At 44.3% G+C, this 24697-nt stretch overlaps 1 protein-coding gene across 1 annotated transcript in view; it reads left to right on the top strand.

Moving 5' to 3' along the window:
* Window positions 1-3473: 3473 nt before the first annotated feature.
* The window catches only part of LOC104864933 (PRAME family member 6-like), a 21844-nt gene continuing 620 nt past the window's right edge, over window positions 3474-24697 (top strand). The window contains exons 1-8 of the mRNA XM_033767388.1: window positions 3474-3828; window positions 4228-4494; window positions 4671-4723; window positions 6027-6236; window positions 17183-17522; window positions 17900-18487; window positions 20032-20488; window positions 22719-22882. Of these exons, the coding sequence (XP_033623279.1) occupies window positions 3500-3828; window positions 4228-4494; window positions 4671-4723; window positions 6027-6236; window positions 17183-17522; window positions 17900-18487; window positions 20032-20488; window positions 22719-22882 (2408 nt within the window). The 5' untranslated portion in view covers window positions 3474-3499. The remainder of the gene's footprint in view (window positions 3829-4227; window positions 4495-4670; window positions 4724-6026; window positions 6237-17182; window positions 17523-17899; window positions 18488-20031; window positions 20489-22718; window positions 22883-24697) is intronic.

Here is a 24697-nt window from a genome sequence, read left to right as displayed (position 1 = left end):
CCGAGGCCAGCCAGGGCTACACAGTGAGTTCAAGGCCAGCCTAAACCACAGGGCAAGACCCTGTCTCAGAAAAGTAGATCTGTGTGATCCACATCTCCATCCCTAAGTGGTGAATTTCAGATATGTGAGAGGAATGTGTGGCCATCTACGTCTCAGCGTTTTCCATTCTAACTTTAAAATGCTCTATAATAGCCTTGCACACATTTTGCTACCGCTCACTACAAAGTCATTTAGTGGTGCATGAAATGGGCTGTGACCTTGGAGGGAAGGTTTCAAGGGAGAAAGAATTATGCTGTAGACTTTGCAGTTTGTAGTAAGCAGGTAATCGTTATCAGTTGTATCTGAAGGATTATACTGAAGTGGGGTAGATGACAGCAGCAAGGACCTGGGGTCTGCAGTGATGTTTCGGGTAGACGTGTAACAAGCTCTCAGAACGAGATAATCAGTCACTAAACTTTTTTTGGTCAAAATGTCATTCTTTATTTTTGTTTTTTGGGTACTGGGGATCGAACTCCAGTCCTTGAGCTTGCGAGGCAGGCAGCAGCACCACTGAGCTAAATCCCTGGCCCACATTCTTTTATTTTTGGAGATGTAGCAAGTGTTTTAACAAATCGGTTACATGTGCAACTGCTTATAACATAAAAAAAAGTACATTTGTAATAAATTCATCATTATTAAGTCCATTTGCAAATAAATTTAAGTAGCAGGGCAGAGCAGTGTTTCCCCATACTGACCAGTGCAATACTGACAGTTATAGTTAGGGTTTCCGTAACCCTGAACAGGAAGATTTAATTTAGGACAGATTTACTTCCATTAAAAAAAAAAGATAAAATAATTCTGACCTGCAAACTACCCATTTTATAAGCAAAGCCAATCACTTTTAAATTCTATTTTCATTTTAAGTAAATGACAATTCAAGAATTAAACAATTTTGAAAAATAGCGGGAAACAAAAGGCAAAATAGCAGTGCGCCTTTGAAAACTGCCGAGCAGAGCAAACAAATCCACAAAGCAAATCAGTCCCTGGAGGAGAGGAAAACAGGATCTCAGCTCAGAGACGCGAGGCATTCCATACTCCAAACCTCCATGGAGTACTTTTAATGTTAATGTGCATTTATCAGCTTTTCCCAGGCAAATCCCATGGCCACCCATAGTAACTAAACTTTTTAAATGTTTTATTTGTTTTATTTTGTGGTTTGTGTTTTTCTTTTTGTACTTCAGCCTAGAGTAGCCTTGAACTCACTGCTCCTCCTGCCCCAGCCTCCAGAGTGCTGGGATTAGAGGTGTGGCCACCACGTAGCTGACATCACTAAACTTGCGTGGGCTGCACCGGAGTTTGCCTGAGGCGGTTCTGGCATTACCCTCACATGACCATGGCCTACTGAGGCAGGGTGTGTTCTAGTGGGTCATCTGGATTTCTAGGAGAAACTGAGGTTGGCTGGCAGCTGTCCAAGGCCGCACGGCACCCTGCGGGCAGGCAGCAAGGGAGAAGGTGGGAAGGACAGGAAGTCCTTAGGGCCCATCACTCTCCCGTTCTCCTCAGCCTCCACCTCCCTCCCCCTGTGTGTTGTGCCCTCAGTCCTTCGTCCTCCACCTTTCAACCTCCGCCTGCATCTCTAAGGACAAAAGTGTGTGAGTCCTGGAAGCCACAGCTGGGCAGTGAGTGTGGATGGCACAGGAGCCACTAGGAAATGGGTGTGTGAGGACTGAGGGGTAGCAGGGTGGTTGCTTCCACTGGGATCTCAAGATTTGGGTGTCACATCGGCGTTCACTCCTTTAATTCTGCGGCACGGACTAGCAGGACAAATTTATGCTGGGGTGGGGTGCACGGTAACAGTAGAGACAATCCACCCAGACTTCACTGGAGAGAGGGAAAAGGGCCGAGTAAGGGACACTGGGGAACCTCAGATTCTTAGGAAGCTGGGTAGACACTTTACTATCCTTCACCCTGAAATCACAGTATAACTTCTGTTAAAAAAATAATAACGAGGAATGGATACCATTGTAATTGAGCCCCATTCCCAGAGGAGGAAATCTGAGTTTGAGCAATTTGGCCAAGGCCACACAGAAGACGGTGAACTGAATTCAGTTAAGACCAGTTCCCCAGGTTCCCATGGTCCCAGGTAACACCCTTTCTCCATTGTGTACTCCCATTTCCTGTTCTGTTAAGCTCATCTGTTTTTTTTCCTTTTCTAAAATACTTCTTTCACCCTATCTTTCACTCCCCGCTTCCACCAGCTTCTGACTCATGTACAGGAGACCCTGAAATTCATGGGGTTAACTTCCCTAGAGCACCCTGGAACTGTGAACCATCACGGATTTCAATAATGATCAGAGATCTGCCTATAAATGCCTATTACTACAATTTAAATCTGAACTATGCTATGTCTCCCACAGTAATATAATTTAATAAAATACTGCATTAATAATGCCTTAGAGGTGTAGGGTATTTGGGCTACATTTAGGGATGTTAGGGCTTTAAGAAGAACGAAACCAAGACTACTTGAGATAGCTATATACTGTACATCAACCTGTTATATAAAAGTGTTGCTGTGTCTGGCAGAGATGGGATACACAGCAGTAGCCAACCAGCAGCAAGGAGAAGTGAATAACACTCTCAGATTGGCCACTTTCAAACTTCCCTTCAGAATAATAATTATGGAGCATATTTGCGGTTTGCACAGAATTCCAGGGATTTGCACTAGCAATTACTACTAACTAGGTTCTAAAAAAAATTCTGTGAATGACTGAGGCCATGAACTCTCATCCTCGACTCCTTGGGGGTATACCATATTTTCATCTGACGCCAGGGCTCACAGGCTAAGAAACTCCTAAACCAGCTGCTCACACTGCGGAGAGGTCATCCCACTGAGTCTGTTTCCACTGCCAAGTGATGATGACCCAGGAAACCCAAGGCGGGAGACAGAAGGATCAGACATGTTCCTACTCCTGCCAGTACTGTGCTAGGAGGAAAAGGCACCATTCTCCAATTATTTGAAATGTATATGCACGGCATACATGTCCTACTCTGCTTAATTCTTAGCCAGGTGGATTGTGGGACCCCAGGAGTTAAAGAGCCTGGGCCATATGATCTTTCCATTTTCTTGGTTATACTATGTTTTTGGAGTGAGGATCTGAATTTTTTTCCCCAAAACTGGTGGGAGTCAGTTTCAGATTTCTTGGCTCCCAGTTCCCAGTGGGTCCAGAGTTTAGGGTGGTACGGTTGGAGGACATTTTGGGCCTCACCTTGCTTCACCTGGGAGCCACTGGACATTCTTCCTGGTGTCATGACAGGCAGGAGTAATGTTTGGGGACCATGAGCACAGAATACATCTGGAATAAACTGAAGCAACTCTTCTCCCATTGTTAGAACAGGAACTTTATGGCGGAAAGTTGTTTTCCTCAGGGGTGAGGAGAAAAGGGGTGTCTCGGCCTTTCCTGAAAGGATGTCTCCTTCCTCAGTGTTTCCTCAGGACCCTTGGCCTTGCAGACTCACCAGGATGAGCACCGACTCTCCACCCACACTACTGAAACTGGCAGTGCAGAGCTTGCTGAGGGACGAGGACTTGGCCATGGGGGCTGTGGAGGATTTGCCAGGGGAGCTCTTCCCCCCAGTGTTCATGGAGGCCTTCACCAGGGGTCACACTGAGGTCCTGAAGGCCATGGTGCTGTCCTGGCCCTTTCCCTACCTGCCCCTCGGAGCACTGATGAGCATGAGGAGACCACAGACTTCCGACGCCGAGGTGGATATCGTCCAGGTGCAGGAGAGGATGTTACAAGCTGTGCTGGATGGGCTCGATGTGCTGCTGAGCCAGAAGATTTGCTCCAGGTGAGTGTAACCCAGGGATCCTGGAGGGAGGACCCTGGAATTCCAGCAGGGGAAGCAAGTGTCAGGGAGAGCGGGGACTGGAGGATAAAGCAGAGGCTTCCGGTGGTGGCTGGCAAAGGATGAGAGAATCTTGGGCATTGCTGAACTATCTGGGAGTTGACTGCCAGTGGGGAGGACAGGCAATGGGGAGGCAGCAGGGAAAGGAGCAAGAAGTTCCTGAGTCTTCCCACAGGCAGTAGTATTAAGAGGTTGGGCTAGATCCAAAGGGGAATGAGGAAGGAAAACAGTACAACACAGAAAAAAGTGGAGAAGACAGAAACTGATGTCTGGGATGACAAATCAAAGGGAGAAAGTGGGTCCTGGCCCAGGTTCTCAGACCTCTTCTTCGTTCACCCACAGGAGGTTGAAACTGCAAGTGTTAGATATGGTGGACACGCACCAAAAGTTCTGCAGAGTCTGGGCTGGACACAGATTGGAAGCCTGCTCCTCAGAGGACATGAAGAGGAGAAACACAGGGAAAAGTGACACAAGGGCGGCAGAAAAGCGACTCCTCAGGGTGGTTGTGGACTTGAGTCTTGGTCAGACATTTCAGTCTCCATTCCAGTCCTACCTCCTCGAGTGGATCCAAAAGAGGAAAGATCTGGTGCAGCTGGATTGTACGAAGCTGTGTGTCACCATACCATGCATTGCAAGTATCACAGAGGTCCTGGAAATGCTAAATCATGGTTCTGTGAAGGAGGTGAATATTCGGAACTTCTGGACACCCTTTACCTTGGAAGCTGAGAGAGGAGTTGGTCACCCAAGTCACCTTTGAATTCCTTATGCTTCTCTTTCTGGAGGAGAAGCATATGGAATCTGCCTCCTTCCTGGAAGGCCACCTGGACCAGTTGTTCAGGTAAGATGTTGAGCTGTGTAGCCAGGGTCAGAAGATCCTTTCTGTGCTCTAGAAAGATTAGTGAACATGGACCGTGCGCCCCCACAGGAGATGTGACAGGGGCCAAAACCTAGATTCTCAACACGTTGCCTTTTCCCTCCTCGGTCCTACAGCGAGGGCTCACATAAGCACTATCTGGAGTAGCCAGACTGGAGAGACCCACCGTGCTGGGATGACCAGTCAGGGGTCAGACGCAGTGAGGGCAGGTGAGTGATTTCTTCCTTAGGAAGCACGTCTAGGGTAAGAAGAGGAAGCCAAAAGGCAGAGGGCAAGGAAGGGAGACAAGCGCTCACACCTCACAGTGTATGTGCTTCTTACTCATGAGCTGTGTGAGCGCGAGTGAGCCTGTCTCTGTCCCCCACTGGAAAAGGCTGCTACTGATTCTGGCAGAGAATGCACAACCCCGGCTGGATGTTATCCGCTGTCTTCCTGTGCCATCCTTATCCCTGACAACAGCTGCTATCTTTCCTGCTCTTTCTCTGCTTTCCTGTTCTACTTCTCCTTTCCCCTTTCTGCCTTGGATCCAGCCTAGTCCCCACTCAGTGCCTGTGAGGAGAGAGAGACAGGTACTTAACGTTGCTTATACTTCTGCTTGTGAAATTAGCTGACCTCTCCATTCACAGTCAATGTCCCTGAGGCTCACCAATGCCCAAAGCCTCTCTGATTGTATGACAGTAAGGATCAGAATCCTCTGCTCCATGGTGGGGTGGTGGTGACCAGACCAGAAGTGCAGGACTCCAAGCTAACAGCAAGGAGCAGAGGTGGGGGACTGGGAAAAAGGACACAGGCTCTGCTGACAGCCTTTTGGGCAACCCCAGTGGATGAGGCCAGGTCTTTTTCTGATTTGTCCTTCCTGCCTGTCTCCTGTGGCCTCACTGGGAAAGGTCTTTGGTTTTCTGCCAAAGAGAAAGGAAAAGGGAAACTTAGAGATCCAAGACTCGGCCAGTCACGAAAGTGAAGGTAAATGATCTCAGCCTACATGGAGGAGACTCAGATGATGACAATCGTCCACATTACAATTGTTCTCCACCACTCCCTACTTTTCACCACCAATTGCCGGATCTAACTGACTGCTCTCTCTCTAGGTGCCTGCCATCCCACCTGGAGACCCTCTCATTAATATACTACGAGCTTTCACACTCTGAGTGGAGCCAGCTGCCACAGTGTCCAAGCATCAGACACCTGAAATACTTAGAGTTGTATGGTATCAGGCTGACGCATTTTAGGCCTGAGCCCCTCCGATCTCTCCTGAATAACCTCGCAGCCACGCTGACCACCCTGCACTTGCAGGCCTGCGGGATCACGGATGCCCAGGTCCATGCCTTTCTGCCCGCCTTGGGCCGCTGCTCCCAGCTCACTACCTTCAGCTACATGAGGAACTGCATGTCCATAGCCACCTTGGAGAGCCTGCTGTGCCACACTGCCAGGCTAAGCAGCTTAAGCCTAGAAATGTATTCTGCTCCTGAAGACGTTTGTGTTTCCAGGCATGGTGTCCGCCATCTGAGAAATGACCAGATTCTAGAAGGGCTGAGGAGGATCATGCTGCCATTGAACCATCCCAGGACAGTTTGGTTTTGTGTTGCTTATTGTGGACTCCCTTGTAGCTGGGAAGTCTATTACCTTCATCCTATCCCATGCAATGATTGTATCCCTATCTAGCTCGGTCCACGTAACCTAGGCTTCACTGTGGGTACCGCGAACTCATGGCCCTTGTTTCAGCGCAAATGAGAAAACGACAAAACAGATAGGCACCTTGGGACTTGACTTGAAAATAGAAGTGAACATTGTGGACTTGGGTCCTAGACAAGATCAGAAATAAGAATTTGGGTCTCTAGATATAAATTCAGGTTTGAGATGAATGTGTGACTGAATGTAAAGAAATCTGAAATAAAGTTTCACCTAATTCATCCGGTTTCCTCCATGTTTTATCTGGTTTCCAGTTTAGAGGCCATGAATCTGCAATAGCTCATGGGAAAAGGCCCTGAGTGTCTGATCAGTGAGGTTTGGCCTCAGGAACACCCAGCAGCAAATAGAGATGTTCCATGTTGTTCATTCCCTAATATTTCATCTTTTCTAGCCACATGTACCCTTTATGTCACCTTGTTTTCATCCACACACCCATGTTACTCTGGAGGCATTTTAGGGCCTTCCCACTGAACCTTCAGCCACAATATTTGTTGATACCTTTTTTTTTTTTTTTTTTTGAGACAGGGTCTCACTATGTAGTTGAGGCTGACCTGGAACTTCCTGTGTAGCCCAGGCTGGTCTCAACTCACAGCGATCCTCCTACCTCAGCCTCTGGAGTGCTGGGATTACAGGTGTGCACCACCACGCCCGTCCTTCACAGAATATTTGTTTTTCCAGACAAAGTCCTGAATTGTCTGCATTGTTTTTACACTTGCTATCCTCTGCCTTAACATTCCAGAGTGCTGTGATAATGGGTGTGGGCCATTCTCAGATATTTCATCTTTTTTTTTTTTTTTGGTTTTTTGAGACAGGGTCTCATGTAGTTGAGACTAACCTGGAACTCATTTTGTAGCCCAGGCTGGTCTTGAACTCACAGGGATCCTCCTGCCTCAGCCTCCAAGTGCTGGGGTTATAGGTGTGAGCCACCACACCCAGATCATCCTTATTTCTGTGCCTATTTTTTCTTGTTAATCTAAGGTTGGCAACCTGAAGTACACATCAGAGACCAGCTCTCTAAAGGAGAGTTCCTTTGGGAAATTGCAGGGACTGTGACCAGGTACATACCTGCTATGGAAGGCATTGGTGACCCTATAATATTGCTATGTCCCTTTGGAAACTGTTCTTCCACTCTGTAAAATAAAAATAATGGAACCTATTGTATAAACTCTCTCAGGACTCTCCTGGCTAGCGTCACAATTTGAATGAAGAAGGTAAGATTGTTGGGCCACAGGTTATTTCCACTGATTTTACTCAGGGCCTGAGGAAAGTGACTCAGCAAGAATTGTAACATTAGATCCAGGAGTTCTGTTTTTAATATCTAGATCTTCGATTTATTTCAATTTTAATGTATTGTGTGGTGAAAGATAGGGGTCTAGTTTAATCTTTGGCATGGGGAAAGACAGTTTTCCCAGCACTGTTTATTAAAGAGGCTATCTTTCTTCTAGTGAAGTGTTTTGCTCCTTTGTCAAAGGGGCAAAATACATTTGGAGTTGCTTCTGCATCTTCTAATCTATTCCTATGATACATTGGGTCTGTTTTGTTTTTGTTTCCTTTTGTGTGTTTGTTTGTTTGTTTTTTGGTTTTTTGAGACAGGGTCTCACTATGTAGTTGAGACTGTCCTGGAACTCACTATGTAGCCCAGGCTGGTCTCGAACTAACAGCGATCCTCCTGCCTCAGCCTCCCGAGTGCTGGGATTACAGGCGTCAGGCGTCCACTGATGAGAATGTCTTTATTATTCAACATTATATTACTTGTTTCTGCCAGGATACACTGTGATGATAACACAGTACAGATGTACTCAAGTTAACCAAGATTTAAGGATTCAATTAGCAACTTTTATTTAGCTTACCACGTTAAAGTCTAAATTTTTTTCAATCCATGATTTTGCTTCCTGAAATTCATCTTAGCTTTGTTTCCTTTTGTTTTGCCAGTACAATGCTATTTTGATTTTTGGAGTGGTGGGGAGTTTTTTTGTTTTGATTTTTTGGGTTTTTTACCAGATTTCATTATGTGGTTCAGCCTGGCCTTGAACTCACTATGAAGACCAGATTGGCCTTGAACTCTCAATGATACTCCTGACTCAACCTCCTTTGGGATGGAATTACAGGCTTGTAACCACCAAACCTGACACCATGCTGTTTTTTATCAAGGAGGCTTTGTCACATAATTTCAAGTCAGGGATTTTGATGCTTCCTGTTTTGTCTTTGTTACCCTGAATTTCTTTTGCTAGTCTTTTGCTAGTCTTGGTCTCTTCTGGTTCCAAACTAATCTGTGATATAGTCTATCGGTATCTTGATCAGGATTGCTTTAAAGCTGTATAATAATTTTGGAAGGCCATTTTCACTATATTGGTTCTCCCTACAGAAGAATACAGAATATATTTCCCCTTTCTGATATCCTCTTTTATCTCCTTTCTCAGAGTACTGTAGATTTCAATGTAAAGGTCTTTTACTCCCTTCATTAGACAGATTGCTGGATATTTCACTTTTTTGCGTGATACTGTGACAGGTGTCATTAATTTTTCTGTCATTGAGTTTGTTATTTGTGTACAGGAAAGCTGTTGATTTTTGAGTTTTGACTTTGTATTCAGCTACACTACTGCATTTGGTTATTAAATCTAGCAGTCTTTTGTGGATGGAGTCTTGGGCGTTTTATGCAGAGTATCATGTCATGTGTAAATAATAAGTTAACTTGTTTCTTTGCTGTCCTTAGTCCTTGTATTTATCTTGTCTAATTTCTCTGACTAATGTTTCCAGAATCATGTTAAGGAAGAGTCATGACAGAGGACATCCTTGTCATGTTCCTGATATTAGAGTGAATGGTGTCAGTTTTTGGCCATTTAGTTTGATGTTGGCTATTCGTTTGTCATAGATGGCTTCTATCATAAAGACCATTTCTTCCAATTTTCTGTGGAGTTTTTATTATAAGTGTTGAACTTGGTCAGTTTTTCTGCATCTATTGAGATGAACATGTGGTTTTTATTCTTTGCTCTGTTAATATGATGTATTACATTTATTGATTTGCGTACATTTAATCATCCCTGCATCCCTAGGATGAATCCTACCTGGTCATGGTGTATGATCTTCTTGATGATTTGCTGCCTTCTGTTTGCCAGTATCTTACTGAGGATTTTTCAGCTATGTTCATTAGGGAGAGAGGGCTGTTAGTTCTCTTTTGTAGTTCAATCCTTTTTGTAGTTTTGGAATCAGGAATAAATCTGAGAGTACTGCTTCCCTTTCAATTTCATTAAAGATTTTGAGAAGTAGCAGCATTATGTCTTCTCTAAGTTTCTGGTAGATTTGAGCAGTGACTCCATCAGAACCTGGGATTTTCGTTGTTGATAGATTTCAATTAAATCTTCAATTTCATCAATTGATATTGGTTTATTTAGAATTTTTATATCTTAATTCAGCTTTGGTAATTCATATGTATCCAGGAAACTGTCCATTTCTTCTGTGTTTTGTAACTTATTAAAATATAGGCTCTGGAAGTAGATAATGACAATCTTCTGGATTTCTGCAGGATCTGCTGTGATTTCACCCTTTTCATTCCCAGTTGCATGGAATTGAGTTTTTTTCTTTTTTTATAAGGTTGACTAAGTGTTTATCAATTTTAGTTACTCTTTCAAAGAACCAACTGTTCAATTCATTGATTGTTTATATTGTTTTCTTAGTCTCCATTGCTTTAATTTCTACTCTAATCTTTTTAAAAATTTTTTATTGAGTACAATCTAGGTATACAATACAATTACATCCATTATTAGGATCCTGTACCTTTACATGATAGGTCTTGGTTCTCATTTTTTCCCCTTGTCCCTGCCCTCCCTTCACCCCCTCCTCCCTTCCCCATTTATAAACACTTTATTTCCATTTTTCATTTTCGCATATTTTTTTCCTCTCCCTTATTACCTTTCCCCCACCCTTCCCACTTAGTACTTTACTTCCTATTTCACATTATTAATTATCTCATTAGGATCCTGTGTACTATTATAGTTTTTCACACTAGAGAAACTATTCGGTATTTCAGCTAAAGAAATCTCTATATGAACATTAAAAATAGGGAATCCTAAAATAAAACTAAAAAGGAAAGTAAAAGAGAAAAGGCAATGATGTAAAATTAAAATAATCCTTAATTCTGAAGATGAAAATGGTCCTTGAACATATTTAAGTTGCTTCTTGCTCTTGTAGTCTTATTCTCTTTTTTCACTATTTAGAGAATATTAGTTTCTGAAATCAAACCCACATAGATATGACCTTACATATTTAATACAGTGCATTACCCCTGTAGAAATGGAAAAAAATTAACATTTCTAGACCAACATGGCTGTTAATTTCTGCACAATGCCAACTCAACACAGTCTACTCTAATCTTTATAATTTTCTCGCTCATATAAGATTTGGACTTGACTTGCTCTTCGTTTTCTAGAAACTTGAATTTCAACACTGGGTTATTTATTTGAGCTCAGTCTGTTATTCTGATACAGAAATTTACTGCTATAAATTTCCCTCACAGGACTGCTTTCATTGTATCCCATATGTTCCATTGTGTTATATAGGCGTTATTGATGAATTATAGAAATTGTCAGATTTCTTTAATTTCATCTGTGACCCATTGCTTGTTCAGGAAGGTGTTAATTTCCATATGGGTATGAAGTTATTGTAGTTCCTTTTGCCATATTTTTCCAATTTAATTGCACTATGCTCTAATATGCATGGGATAATTTTGATTCCTCTGCATTTACTTAAGCATGTACTATCAGCTAGTATGTGGTCTATTTGGGAGAATATTCCATGCACTACTGAGAAAATGTGTATTCTGATGTTGTGGGTTGCTACACTCTGTAGACATCTACTAAGCACATTTGTTCAAAAGCTTGGTTCAATTCTAATATTTCATTGTTTATCTTTTGTCTAGTTGATCTATTTGTGACAGTGGAGTATGGAGGACCCCCCCCCATTGCAACTGTCTTAGTGCTCCTCTGCCTTAAAGAAGGATGAGCTTCAGACATTTATAGCTAAATGGATGAACCTTGAGACCACACTCTTCAGTGAAATAAATCGGGCACACATTTAAATACCATAGTTTCTCTAATGTGAGAAACCAAAAGTGGAAATAAGAACTGAAATGTATATTGGATGTTGGGAAACGGGAAGAAGAAAGAGTTCAAATGGGAAGGGGAGCAAGGGAAGTGGGGAGGTAGGAAGGAAGGGAAGCAGAAAAGTGAAAATAGCTGGATGTGGTGATGCAGGCCTGTAATCCCAGAACTCAAAAAAAAAAAAAAAAAAGTGAAAATAGAAGGAAAAAAGGAAATAAAGCTTCTGTACATAGGGAAGGGAGGGAGCTTGAGAGGGGTAATGAGATAAAATAAAAAATTGTTTTAAAAAACTGTATTAGTGTTTATATGATTTTTCATGTCCATGAGTATTTGTTTTGTATACTTGGGTGCCCTAGCATTTGGTGCACATATATTCATGATTGCTATCTCTTCCTCTTGGCTTGTTCCCTTTACCGGGATGTAGTGACTTTTATCTCTTTTAATCAGTTTTGGCTTGAAATCCATTTTGTCTGGAAATAGAATAGCTGCCACTGCTTTTTTTCTGGGTTCCTGTTGCATGGAATATTGTTTTCCATCCCTTGGCTTTCAGGCTATGAATTTGTTTTTCAGTTAAATGTGTTTCTCATGTACAGCATATTTTGATCTTGCTTTCTGATCAATTCTGCCAGTCTGATTTTTTTTTTTTTTTTTGGTCTTTTGAGACAGGGTTTCACTATGTAGTTGAGACTGACCTGGAATTTACTATGTAGCCCAGGCTGGTCTTGAATTTGCAGTGATCCTCCTGCCTCAGCCTCCCAAATGCTGGGATTACAGGTGTTCACCATTGGATTGGTGAATTGAGACCATTGAAATTGATGGATGTGTATGGTCTTATCTATGTCATGTAATTTTCCTGCTGTTGGCTTCCTTTTTTCTTTTTTTGTTTAATTTATTGCCTTGCCTGGAGGATTCATTCAGTTGGGGTTCATGGAGTTGTAATCCTTATTGTCTCTTTCTGGAATATCCTTCAGAACACTTGGGTGTGCTGGTTTGTTTTTCATGAATTTCTTCAGGTGTTCTTTGTCATGGAAGTATCTTATTTTTGCATCAACATTGAAGGATACTTTTGCAGGATGCATCAATCTGGGTTGGAGGTTTGTTTTGCTTTTTGTTTTTGTTGTTTTTTGTTTGTTTCTTTGTTGAGGTGAGGCCCTTCTTTGTTTCACATTTAGACCTCATTGGTCTACGTGATTATCATGACTCAGCTTCCAAAGAATCTGGAATTGCAACTCTAGGCACAGCACCCTGATACTGTAGAGTGGTTTTAACTCTGAAACAGAGTAAATTGTTGGATGTAGTCAAAGATCCCTCTACAGGGATCATTCCCACCCAAATCAGGAACAGATTAATTCCTTTCCTGTTTTACACTCACCTGTGACTGTCACATGTTAATAAAACTAAACCTGTGTGTGTGAAGTAAATCAGTGAGTGAATCCTTGATTTTGCTCTCTTCTTTTTTGGGGAGGGTCTAAGATGGGGACCTCATTTTTTAGTGTAGGCTGGAATTGAGCTCACTATGTTCCCAGGCTGTCCTCAAACTCATGGCTATCCTCCTGCCTCAGCCTCATGATTGCTAAGATTACAGGTATGTGTCACCATACCCTGCCTCTCTATCTCCTGAAGAGATAGAGAGATAGATCTAGCCCTGTCTAGATATTTGCTAAAAACAACCAATGTAGACACAGAAACCCCTCAAGAATTAACTGGGTGGAGCCGGGGAAACCCAGTCAGAGAGCAGAATGTGAGGGGAAGGGAGGAGCTGGGCGGATAAGGTTGTAGCTAACAGGGGGGATGGGGATAAGAGCAGGAGAGGATCTGAGGAGATGCTCAGTTCTGGAGCTTCCAGTCACCGCCAGATCCTACCAGGAGTCCCAGAGCCTCAGCACCATGTTGGCACCAGGTGAGTCACTGCCCTCCATGAGGACGCCCCTCCTGCCCACCCTCGGCCAGTGTCCTGTGAGGACAGAGGTCCAAGGTGGCATGGAAGATTCTGTGATTTCTGTCTCTTTCACTGGATAGGTCTAGGATTTTGTAGTTATTATTATTATTATCATTATCATCATCATTATTATTATTATTACTTGGAACCAAAGTCTTCCTCTGTTGCCCAGCTGGATTTCAATTCAGTACATAGCCCATGCTGTACTTGAACTCCAGACTGTCCTCCCTACTCTTGGGACCATGACTGGATCTACTAAGCCAGAGTTAGATTTTTGTTTTTTATTGTAAATGTGTAAATTTGCCTTCACGTCTTATATCTTATTTTGTGCATTGGTTTATGTCCTTTCATAACTTCTTTTTGAGACAGGGTCTTACCTTATATTTCAGACTTGACTTGAAATCACTGTGTAGCCAGGCTGTCCTTCTCACAGTGATCCTCCGGCCTCAGTCTCCAGAGTGGCAGGATTAGAGGCATGTGCCACCACACCCTGCTTTGTCATTTCATAACTTTTTTGAAACCTTATGTCTTTGTTTAAACAAAAGTCATCTCTTCAAAGCTCAGCAGGATCACCCATGTGGGTCTTCTGAATTCCTTGTGGTGCTGAAGCAGGGGAATGGGAGGACCCAGGCCACCCTGGATTAAACTGGATTAAATTGCAGACCTTTTCATATTGAGCATTGCGTTCTGCCTTCCCACTGTGCTTCATCCTCCACCATTTTTGTTTTAGTTTGTGTTTTGAGGCAGACTCACTAAGTCATCTGAGCTGGGCTACAACTTGGAACTCTCCTGACTCAGCTTGCCAGAATGCTGGGATTACAGGAGTGGATCTCCAAGCCCAGCCTTGTTTTATTTTATTATTCACTCATTTTTAAATTCATTGACACAGGCCAGGGATGTAGCTCAGCTCTTCGGTGGCCTGCCTTGCAAGTGCAAGGACCTGAGTTCAATCCCTGGTACAAAAAAAAAAATCATTGACAGACTCTTACTAAGCAGTTCACACTGGCCTTCAATACACTGTGCAGCCCTGGCTGTCCTAGAATTCTTGTCTGAGCTTTCCCAGCGCTGACATTACAGGCTGCCCCACCACCCATGGCTTCTCTTAGAGCATTTTAACTGCAGCCCTGGGGATGTTGCTCCATGCTAGAGCTCTGGACTAGAATGCCAGGGGCTCAAGTTTTGAGCCCACTAGAGTAAATGGAAAAGGGAATATGTTTTCATTTTCTTTCAGTACTGAGGACTGAAGGCAGGGATGAGATAGGACAGACCTAATAATACCTTATTTTTGCTGGTTTTGTTTTGAGACAAGGTCTCCTAACTTAGCTAAGTTAACCTTGAATTCATCTTTTGTCAGTCTGACAAGGGTTGGCATCAGAGGCTTGTAATGCCCAGCTAGAACTTTCTCCCCCTTTTCCTTCTCCCCACCTCCCCCTTCCTTCATTTTTTCTTCCCTCCTTCCCTCCTTTGCAGAACTGAATTACATCACTCGCACTTTTAAGACAAGATCTTACTAAGTCACTACATTGCCCAGTTTGGGCTTCAATTTAAGTTTTGGGATTCTCGGACCTCAGCCTCCTAGTGGGCTAGAATTACAGACATTTCCATGAAAGTTTATTTTTTCATAATTGAAACATTCAATTTGTATTTCCTCGTGATAGTTCGTGGATATTGGTTTGTGAATTTAGCTAGGACCCTTTCCACTCATGTGCTTGGCCCTGAGTTTGGTCCCCACCAACACAAGAATTTAAAACAAAGCCTGGTGAGGTGGGGCACACTTGTAATCCCAGCACTCAAGAGAGATGCAGTAGGATCACTGAGTTCAGTGGTAGCCTGGAGTACATAGTGAGTTCAAGGCTGTCTTGAAATATACCAAGACCACGTTTCAAAAAAAGCAATTAAGGAGGGAGCTTTAAAACTTTTTATATGGGAGCTGGGCGTGGTGGTGCACACCTGTAATCCCAGCACTTGGGAGGTTGAGGCAGGAGGATCTGTGTGAGTTCAAGACCAGCCTGGGCTACATAGTGAGTTCCAGATCAGTCTCAACTACATAGCGAGACCCTGTCTCAAAACAAAAAAGAAAAAACAACAAAACTTTCTATGTGGGGGCCGGGGATTTAGCTTAGTGGTGCCTCCACCTGCCTAGCAAGCACAAGGACCAGAGCTCAGTCCCCGGTACCAAAAATAACACAAAAAAGTTTCTTTATGGCCAGGTATGTTTACCCATGTCTGAAGCATCACCTATTCTGGAGGCTCAGGTAAGAGAATTTCAAATTCAAGACTAACCTGGACAAGTTAGGGAAATCTTGTCTCAAAGTTTGAAAACACACACAGAATGCTAAAATTGTCACTCTGGGCCAAAGCTGTCTTCAACACATGGTACCTCAGACCAGTTTTTCTGTTTTGTTTTGTTTGCAGTACCGGGGATTGAGTTCAGGACCTTGCTCTTGAGAGGCAGAGAAAGCACCACTGAGCTAAATCCCTGGCCCCTCACATCAGTTGAAAAAAAGCAACTATATAATATTTTATACCAGGATTTATTTGTTATTTTTATTTTTGTTGTGTGGCTTTTTGGTATTTTTGTTTTGTTGCTGTTTTTAAAGCAAAGTCTCACAATGTAGCTCAGGGTGGCTTTAAACTCACTACATAGTCCAGGCTGGCTTCAAACTTGCCGTCAAACTTGCCGTGATCCTCCTGCCTTAGCTTCTGGAGAGCTGGAATTATAGGCTTTTACCACACCTGGCTATTTCTGTTGCACTTGTTTTTGTTTTTTTGTTTTGTTTTTTGGGGTTTTTTGTTTGTTTGTTTGTTTTGTGGTATGGGGCTTTAAACCAGAGTCTTTGAATGGCCCTACCTCTCTGGGCCTATTTTTTTTTATTTCATTAGAATTCATTTCAAGGCATTCTTGCTGTCACTAAATTGTACAGGCAGGGTTTAAACTTGGAGTTCTCTTGCCTCTGCCTCCCAGAGTGCTGGAATTATAAACATGTTCCACCATGTCTAAGTCTTTGTAGTATTTTTGTGGTACATGGGATTGAACTCAGGACTTTTCGCTTGTGAAGCAGGCAATGGAGCCCCTGAGCTAAATCCCCACCCCGTCTCTGCAGTATTTTTAAGGGGGAGACTTTGTTTTGATCTGTTTTCTCCCCTGCACGCAATCACAAAGTGCTAAGTTGTCATAAGTGGAAGAGTTTTAACAACCTACACCAGAGTCAACGTTTTCTGTGTCTAACTGCCACATGCTGTACAACAATGGTACATAGCTTTTCTAATTGCTCATTAAGCCTCTTCAAATGAAAACAACACGATCTGTTCTGTGTGGTCCCCTAATAACTCCTGAGTGGCCTCATGGGTGGAATGGAGATGGTAAGGTGGTTGGGCTATGAGACACTTGCATTGCTATTATTTAAGGCCATTAGTACAAAGATCAGAAACCTCCCACACAAGAAGGGGCCGAGACGTCTCGGCAGTCAGAGCCCACTTCCCACAAGAACTGGAGCTCAGAGGATGAGAGGCTTGAAGTGCATGGGGTACTGGTGCCCTGGTGCGCACAGGGGAGAAATGTGGCATTGGAGCTAAGTAGGTCAGAGAAGTTGGGGTAAACTGAGAAAGCTCCCTCCATAGCTAGAACAGAGAGCTGGCTCTGGAGCTTGGCCTGAATGGATGGCCCTTTCTGGACATGACCCCAAATCCTCCTTGCAGGTTTCTCGGGAGGGATGAGTACGCAGAGCCCACGGACTCTGTATGAGCTGACCAAGCAGAGCCTGCTGAGCAGTAAGACCCTAGCCAGTGCCGCTCTGCATGACCTGCCCACCCTGATCTTCCATGAACTCTTCGTGGAGGCCTTCCTGGGGGAGTGCAATGAAGTCCTGAAGGCGATGGTGCAGGCCTGGCCTTTCCCCTGCCTCCCTTTGAGGACCCTGATGGACTTGAGGCAACCAAAGACTCTACAGAGAATCACACTGCAACAGAGAAACCTGCAGACCTTGGAAGCCCTACTGGATGGCCTGGACATGCAGCTGTCCCAGACGGTTCACCACAGGTGAGGGAGATCCACGGACCCTCGAAAGAGTGTCCTGGGAGTGCCGGGAAGGGAGAGTTGGTGTTAAGGAGCATGGGAGCATGTGTAGAACAGCTTTTGATGTGGAGAAGGGTTTCACAGAGGTCTTGGCTTTGCTGAGAGCCACCTGGAAAGAGGTTTCTATATGAGAAAGCTGGATGCGCTCTACTCAGGAGGAACCTACACCTGCCTTCTCTCGAAGGATCTAGAAGTTGAATTAAGCAGCGTAGAGAAGTGAGAAGGGTAGAATAGAAAGGCAGGAAAAGCAGTTCATCTGATGCCCAGAAAGTAGAAGTGAAGCACAGTAGGAAATGGGGTCTTTATCTCAGTGCTGAGGCTGTTTCCCTTCTCACCCACAGCAGGTGGAGACTGAAGGTGCTGGATTGGAGGGACGTACACCGGGACTTCTGGACCGCAGGGCCCAGAGTTGTGAGTGCTGCCCTCTCAGATCATGCCAGAAATAATGAAACAGACAAGCCTGGGCTGAGGAAAAAGCCAACCTTGAGAATATTGGCACACCTTTGTTTTGAAGCTTGGAGTGCCTCTTGTGCCATTCATGATGAATTAGAATTTTGCCTCCTGAGTTGGGCCTGGAAGAGACGAGCTTCAGTACATCTGTGCTGTGAAAAGGTCATGATCAAGTCCAAAGTTGTCTCTACCATCCTGAAGCTGCTGTGTGCTGTGCAACTGGACTCTATCCAGGAGCTGGACTTGTTAAGTGACTGGGGTTTGAAAAGCATGGTGGCACTTGTTCCTCAGCTCAGGAAGATGACGAACCTCCGCACAATTCACTTGAGTGGCCTGAGTCCAGAATTGTTCACTTTGCTCTGGGAAAACAAGTGGCACTCCTGCATCTATGGTTTTCACTTAGAAGAGCTGCAAAAGCTCCGGGATCTTCACATAGATGACGTGTTCTTCCTGAAAGGAGCGCTGCATAAGATCTTCAGGTGAGTTGGTGGTGAGCTAGCTCGCTTATACATTCATGGTGACAGTGAATATTAAAAGGGCATCTGTGTGCCAAGCCACCGACATGTTGGCCATATGAGGAAGTGGGAAAGACAAACGCTGGCTGGTCCATGGCAAAGAGTCCCACATTGACTCCCGTGAAAGCAGGGACTAATCTGGGACAGGAACCACGCCCAGAAAGCAGTGTAGAAGCAGACATAAGGAGGGCAGCTGTGATTTCTTCCTTAGGAAGCATGTCTAGGTTAAGGTGGTGTTAAGAGGGAAGACAGAGCATTCAAGTAGGGGCAGGTGATTGTGCTTAGCAGCTGAGATGGGGAGCAAGCATAAGTGTTCCCCTTTCAGAAAGGCTGCTGGACTTAAGGTATCTGTTGTGGCTTGTGTGTAGATGCCACCCCTAAAGCCTCACACAGGTCTTTTTCAGAGCTCCTTGGATCTGGAATGTATGATGCTGGGATTAAGGGTGTGTGACTACTAAACGACTACAAGTGAGTGAGTGATTTTGGCACTGCCCTAACCCCTGTAGTCTGGATGGGATAAAAGGGGCATAAAGATGCTGCTAGGGGCCCTTGTTGCTTTGCTACCATCTGGCTGCCATAAACTGTTTCTCTGCCATGCCACACTCCTTTGAGCCAGCTGATTATATATATTGAAACCTCTGTGGACTGTAATCCCAGTAAACTTTTCCCCCTTTAACTTTGGGTGTCACTCATTTTGTCTCAGAAATGACAGTAAAGTAAATAACACAATACCTAAAAGTGAAAGAAGAAAAGGTTTATTTTAGCTCACAATTTATACAGATCTCGGCCCATAAATAGCTGGCACCAATGCACAGCAGACAAGAAACAGTCCATTACAGGGTAGGCAGAAAGCAGCAAGCCCTCCTTCCTTCTCTTCCTTTATAGTCCACACAGGCTACAAGCCTATCGCTGTGCCGTTCACACCCAGGGTGGCCCTTCTCTCTTCAGTAATCCAATCACCTACAGCCACTCTAAACCAATCACTGGACTGATCCAGTTACCACCCCCACGATCTGGCCACTTCCCCAAATCCCCACTGCTGACAGCACAGAGATTTGGAGGACATCTAGGTAGAAGCCAGAACAGCGCTCCAGGAAGGGCAATGAGCACGTGCAAAGCGCAGGAGCCCAGAGCTCGGGGCGAGTAGGAGTGCTGGGCTCAGAACAGGGACCCAGGCTCTGCTGAGAACGTGGGAGCGACTCCAGTCCAAGTGGCCAATCTTGTCCGGCTTCGTTCTTCCTGCATGCCACCCCCTCATCTGGACAGAGCTGTGATTTTCTGCTTGACAATGAGCACAGGGGGCTGTGGAGAATGGGACTGAGCCAATCACAGAAGCAATGGTGACTTGAATGATCAGTGCCTTCAACCCACAGCATCAGTGTGATGATCATCGGATGGTGAGGGCAAACTTGGGGGCAAAACTGACTCTATCTTCAGTCATTTCCACTCATCACCCCAATTCATATGAAATTCTCCCTCCCTCCCTTCCTCTCTCTCTCTCTCTGCAGGAGTCAGAACCCCTTGGAGGCCCTCTCCTTGAGTTCGAGTCCACTGCAGGAATCTGACCTAAATCATCTGATCCAATGTCCCACCACAAGCCAGCTGAAGTCCCTGAGTCTGAGGAATATCTCAGTGAAATCATTCAACTTGGAGACTCTCCGGGCTCTGCTAGACAAATTGTCCGGCACCCTGGAGACCCTGGTCCTAGAGCGCTGTGGCTTCACAGACTCCCACATCCTTGCCATCTTGCCCACCCTGCGTCGCTGCTCACAGCTCAAGACCTTCAGTTGCTATGGGAACCCCATTTCCCTGCACACCCTTCGGGTCCTGCTGCAGGAGTCTGCCAGTCTCAGTCAGTTAACCCACGGGCTGTATCCTGCCCCACTAGAGAGCTATGAGTCCAAGAATCCAGCAAAGTTTGTGCACTATGAAAAATTTCCCTGGGTCTGTGCTCAACTGGCTCAGGTATTGAAGGACATAAGGCCATGTCTCAGGGTCCAGATCTGTACCTACTCCTGTGATTGGTGCCTGATATGTCAACTGTATACTCTGGAGCCCAGTGGGAAATGGGAAGTCACAGAGGAGTATCGCTACCAAAGTAGGATTAGATGTGACATTTGTGTGAATTCCCTATGTGATATCCATATATTTTTTTAAGTAGGTGTTGCCTCAAAGCTTATTGTGCTCACAGGTGGGGCTTTTTGGAGGTGACTGAATCATGGGACCATGACACTCATCAGTGGATTACTCCACGGAGTTTGTAGGTTCTCTCTCTCTCTCTCTCTCCCTCCCTCTCTTCTGTTAATGCCTCTCTGCTCTCCACAGCCAAGCATGAGCTGTTTCTCCGCTGCCAAGCCAACCTCTGACCTGAGCTATAAGACAAAATAAACTTTTCCTCTTTGAAGTTGTATTATTTTGCTCCAGTGACAAAAGAAGTAATGAAGACAGGTGGGTCGCTGAAGTTAGTCCTGCATAGATGACTGTTCAGAAATGATCATGAAGGTGACCATCCCAGGAATAGTACAATCCACCCATAAGCCCCGTACTTTGGAAGCTAAGGCAGGAGGAGTTCGAGTTTGACATGAGCTTGGACTACATCATGACTCTATTTCAAAATTAAATAAATATACAAAAACAGAACCTCAATATAAAATATTTCATGATGATCCAGAGTCTTGATTTTCTTGCCATGCATAATAATTATATGTATCTTGGCTAGGGAATCTTTTTATTCCTTTTTCTCTTTGATAGTGTGGGGGATTGAACTCAAGATCTTCACCCTGAGCTATCACTCCAACCTTTTTTATTTTATATTTTAAAATATTTCTTTACATGTTTGTATTACTTTGATCATATTCATCATGGAGCACTGATAAATGTACATGCCTCATCTCACCTGGTTTTATGTCCTCTTCCCTCCCCTTCCATCTTTGGTCCTTTTCCATTTACACCTTTCTCTTTGGAGAAAGGGTCTCTCTCACTAAGTAGCTAAGTGGTATAGGTAAGTCTCAAACCTGCAATCCTTCTGTCTCAGGGGCAGGGATTCTGTCTCTGTGCTGGGATTACAGGCGTGCACCACCTCACCCAGACTGGTTTTTTACTTGGACCTCAGTAATTTTCAGTGGTTGGGGAAAGAAAAGGCATTGGATCATTTCTTCTCCATGAGGATAGGCTGCAGGATCTGAACGTCCCAAAATAACGTGCTGTTCATCAGATCTTTCTGTCCTTTTTTCTGGACTTGGGATTGAAACCGGGGCCGCACACATGCTTGGGCAGTGTGTGACCATTGAGCTACACTCCCAACCCCCCTCCCTCTTGTTTCCTTCTCTGGTGGTGTTTGTTACAACCCTGCTGATTGGTGTGGCTGTTTCCAGAGGGCTGAGTCCGTAGACTGCATGTTGGCTCCTTTTACCTGGGGTTGCACCGGTGATGCCCACGTGCTCTGATGTTGTGATTATACCCCATGGTCAGGACAGCCAAAGTGAGTTACCCATCCATCCACTGAAGGACAGCTGGTCCATTCCAAACACTGGCAGTGATGAGAGAGCAGTTGGGAACATCTGGTTGGAAGTCTGCTCACTCGGATAAACACCTAAGAGTTCCATTGCTGGGTCATGGGACACTGATATTTGTAGGTGTTTCCCCCATGACACTCTCTCCTGTTACAATTGTCCTATAAAGGACAAAGAAACTATGACCCTGTGCTCCACAGCTAAGCACAGAGCCTGGCAAGTGGCAGTAACTGCTGACTGACCACAGGTGGCTTGGAAATGATGAGTAATGATGTAGAAAAACTAATGCTCATGATGCTGTGGACATGACATGGGCATTCACAAGGGCAGACACTTGATTTTCATACGTATACCAGGCCACTCCCAGATCTGTTTCTGTTGGGGCCAGTGGGCTGAAGGGAGGCCTGGTCAGGTGACGTTCCCAAAGAAAAGCATATGCATAGGGCAGAGATTACAAAAAAAAGCAGTAACCAACTGCAATTTCTAGCACCAGGGCAGCCTCAGAGCTGCAGCTCTAGAGTTTAAGAGTTGCATGTTTTCATCAATTTAGATTCTGAGACACACTTAGACAAAATAACTGACTCTGCACAGCTATGTGTTACATGCATGGTCCTTCATGATGGTTTATTATTATAGTAAAATCTGTCATGTGCCTGCACTAAATAACAAACTTGTGTCCTCAGGTGCTCTCTGACAGTATACGCCAGGGCTTTGACACATCTGCCGGTGTCCCGCCACAGTTTCTCAAGATTTCTCTCCCATGTAGGCTGTCAGAGTTGCCCGTTTGTCACACCGAAGCACCTGTGAGAAAGAAGCTCTGCCCGTTTTCTTACTCCTCCCCCTTTCTGTATGTATATAACAACAACAAAAAAAATGGGAATGCCATGCCTTCCCTAAACAGGCTACTTTTTGCAAACAGCAGGTTCTCCTTTAATAGTGCAAATAATTTCAAAGCAAAATATACATCCCCCCTGGTGCTGAGAAGTCCAGTGATTGTCTACACCCCTGAGCAGATGGTGCTTGGGCATCGAAGTCATAAACAATCATGATTATAGCCCCTTCCCCCAAATCCGCATAAGCATAGTCTTCCCTGTCATGGCTAGAATCTCTCTGATTTTAGTCTCTGTTCACTCATACATTTTTCTTTTTCACAACAGCAAAAAAAAAAAAAAAAGCTTATTTTAAAGGAGTGGATTGATGCACACCATCTGTAGCAGAGAAAAATCTGGAAAGGTGATGATGCCTGACCTCGGCCACCATCCCAAGCCAGAACACTGCTCCACAGCATGAACCCCAGCAACAGACAACTAACTGTGCCCTTCCGTGATCCTGGACATAAGCAGGGGGCTCAATCCAAAACCAAATTCCACGGCATGAACACATTAAGTCACCCAGGGGAGGGGGCTACCAAACCCCTATAAAATGATCTATAGGCAGGAGCTGTGGACTCCCAGCTCTGGGGCCCTGACCCTCTGAAGAAGACTGTACTGTTTCTTGCCATAGATCTTCCTTTCACTTTGAAACTTCTCTGGACTCTACTCTTTGGTTTGTATACTTGATCAAGAGCCTGGACACAAGAAAGAATCAAGCTTGATGGTCTCATCACGAATACACTATACCCACAGGTGCTTAATAAACAGCAATGTAACCAGGCAGGATGCCACACACCTGCAATCCCAGTACACAGGACGCTGAGACAAGAGGGTCATGGGGAATTTGACATCAGACTGAGTCACATAGTGAGTTGAATTCTAGTGTAATGAGACGCTGTCTCAAAAAACACCAGTAAGTAAATAAACAGATGTTCATGATTTCCATCATTAATAGTCATATTCCCTTGTCAGACTGATAAAACAATTCTTGAGCAGAATAAAATCTCTGATGAAAAAATTCTAGTTTACTGCAAGCTTATGTAAAGGGCATTTACACAGAGATTATACATGTGGTGAAAAAAATTATTCTCATTTGCTTTTTTTTTTCTTTTTTGAGGCATGGTCTCCTATGTAGTTCAGGTCAGCCTTGAACTCACTCTGTAGATCAGGCTGACTTTGAACTCCTAGCAACCCTCCCACCTTAGCCTCATGAGTGCTGGGGTTAGATATGTGGGCCAAAACCTGGCATGACAAAAGAAATATAACAGAAAGATGCATGAGGAACTGCTATCAAACAAACCCAGTTGTGGAGGTCAATGATAGGGAGATTTGTGAGAGCCGATCTAAATTGAATGGGCACGATCAGTAATTGGGGAGGGCAAATCACTGAGAAGTTACTACAGGGTCTCCTTTGCTTTGTGTCCTGAAAATTGCAAAGAATTGATGTGGAATTGAGCCCAGAATAGGAGTTGTTGTTCAGCAGTTAAGATTCTAAGAGCCGACATAGCATTTGTCTCAGCATTGTGCTGCATGGCTCTGATTCTGGCATTTGTGAAGCTGAGGCAGTAACATCATGAGTTCAAGGCCAGCCTGGAACACACAGGAAGTTCAAGGCCAGCTTGAACTACATAGTGAGACTTTGTCTCTAAACATAACAAGAACAAAGAACAACCAAAAAAATTAGCTTCAATATAAAGAACTATAAACTGAAAGAAAAAGAAGAAAGAGTAATAGACTCTGAACGTGGTTGGGGAAGTCTTTTTTTTTTTTTTTTTTTTTTTTTTTTTTTT

This window comes from Fukomys damarensis, unplaced genomic scaffold, assembly GCF_012274545.1.
Source record: "Fukomys damarensis isolate Sample0158 unplaced genomic scaffold, DMR_v1.0_HiC HiC_scaffold_23, whole genome shotgun sequence".
NCBI classification, from domain to species: domain Eukaryota; kingdom Metazoa; phylum Chordata; class Mammalia; order Rodentia; family Bathyergidae; genus Fukomys; species Fukomys damarensis.
Note: the sequence above shows the minus strand (reverse complement) of the source record. Positions and strands in the feature narration are given on the sequence as shown.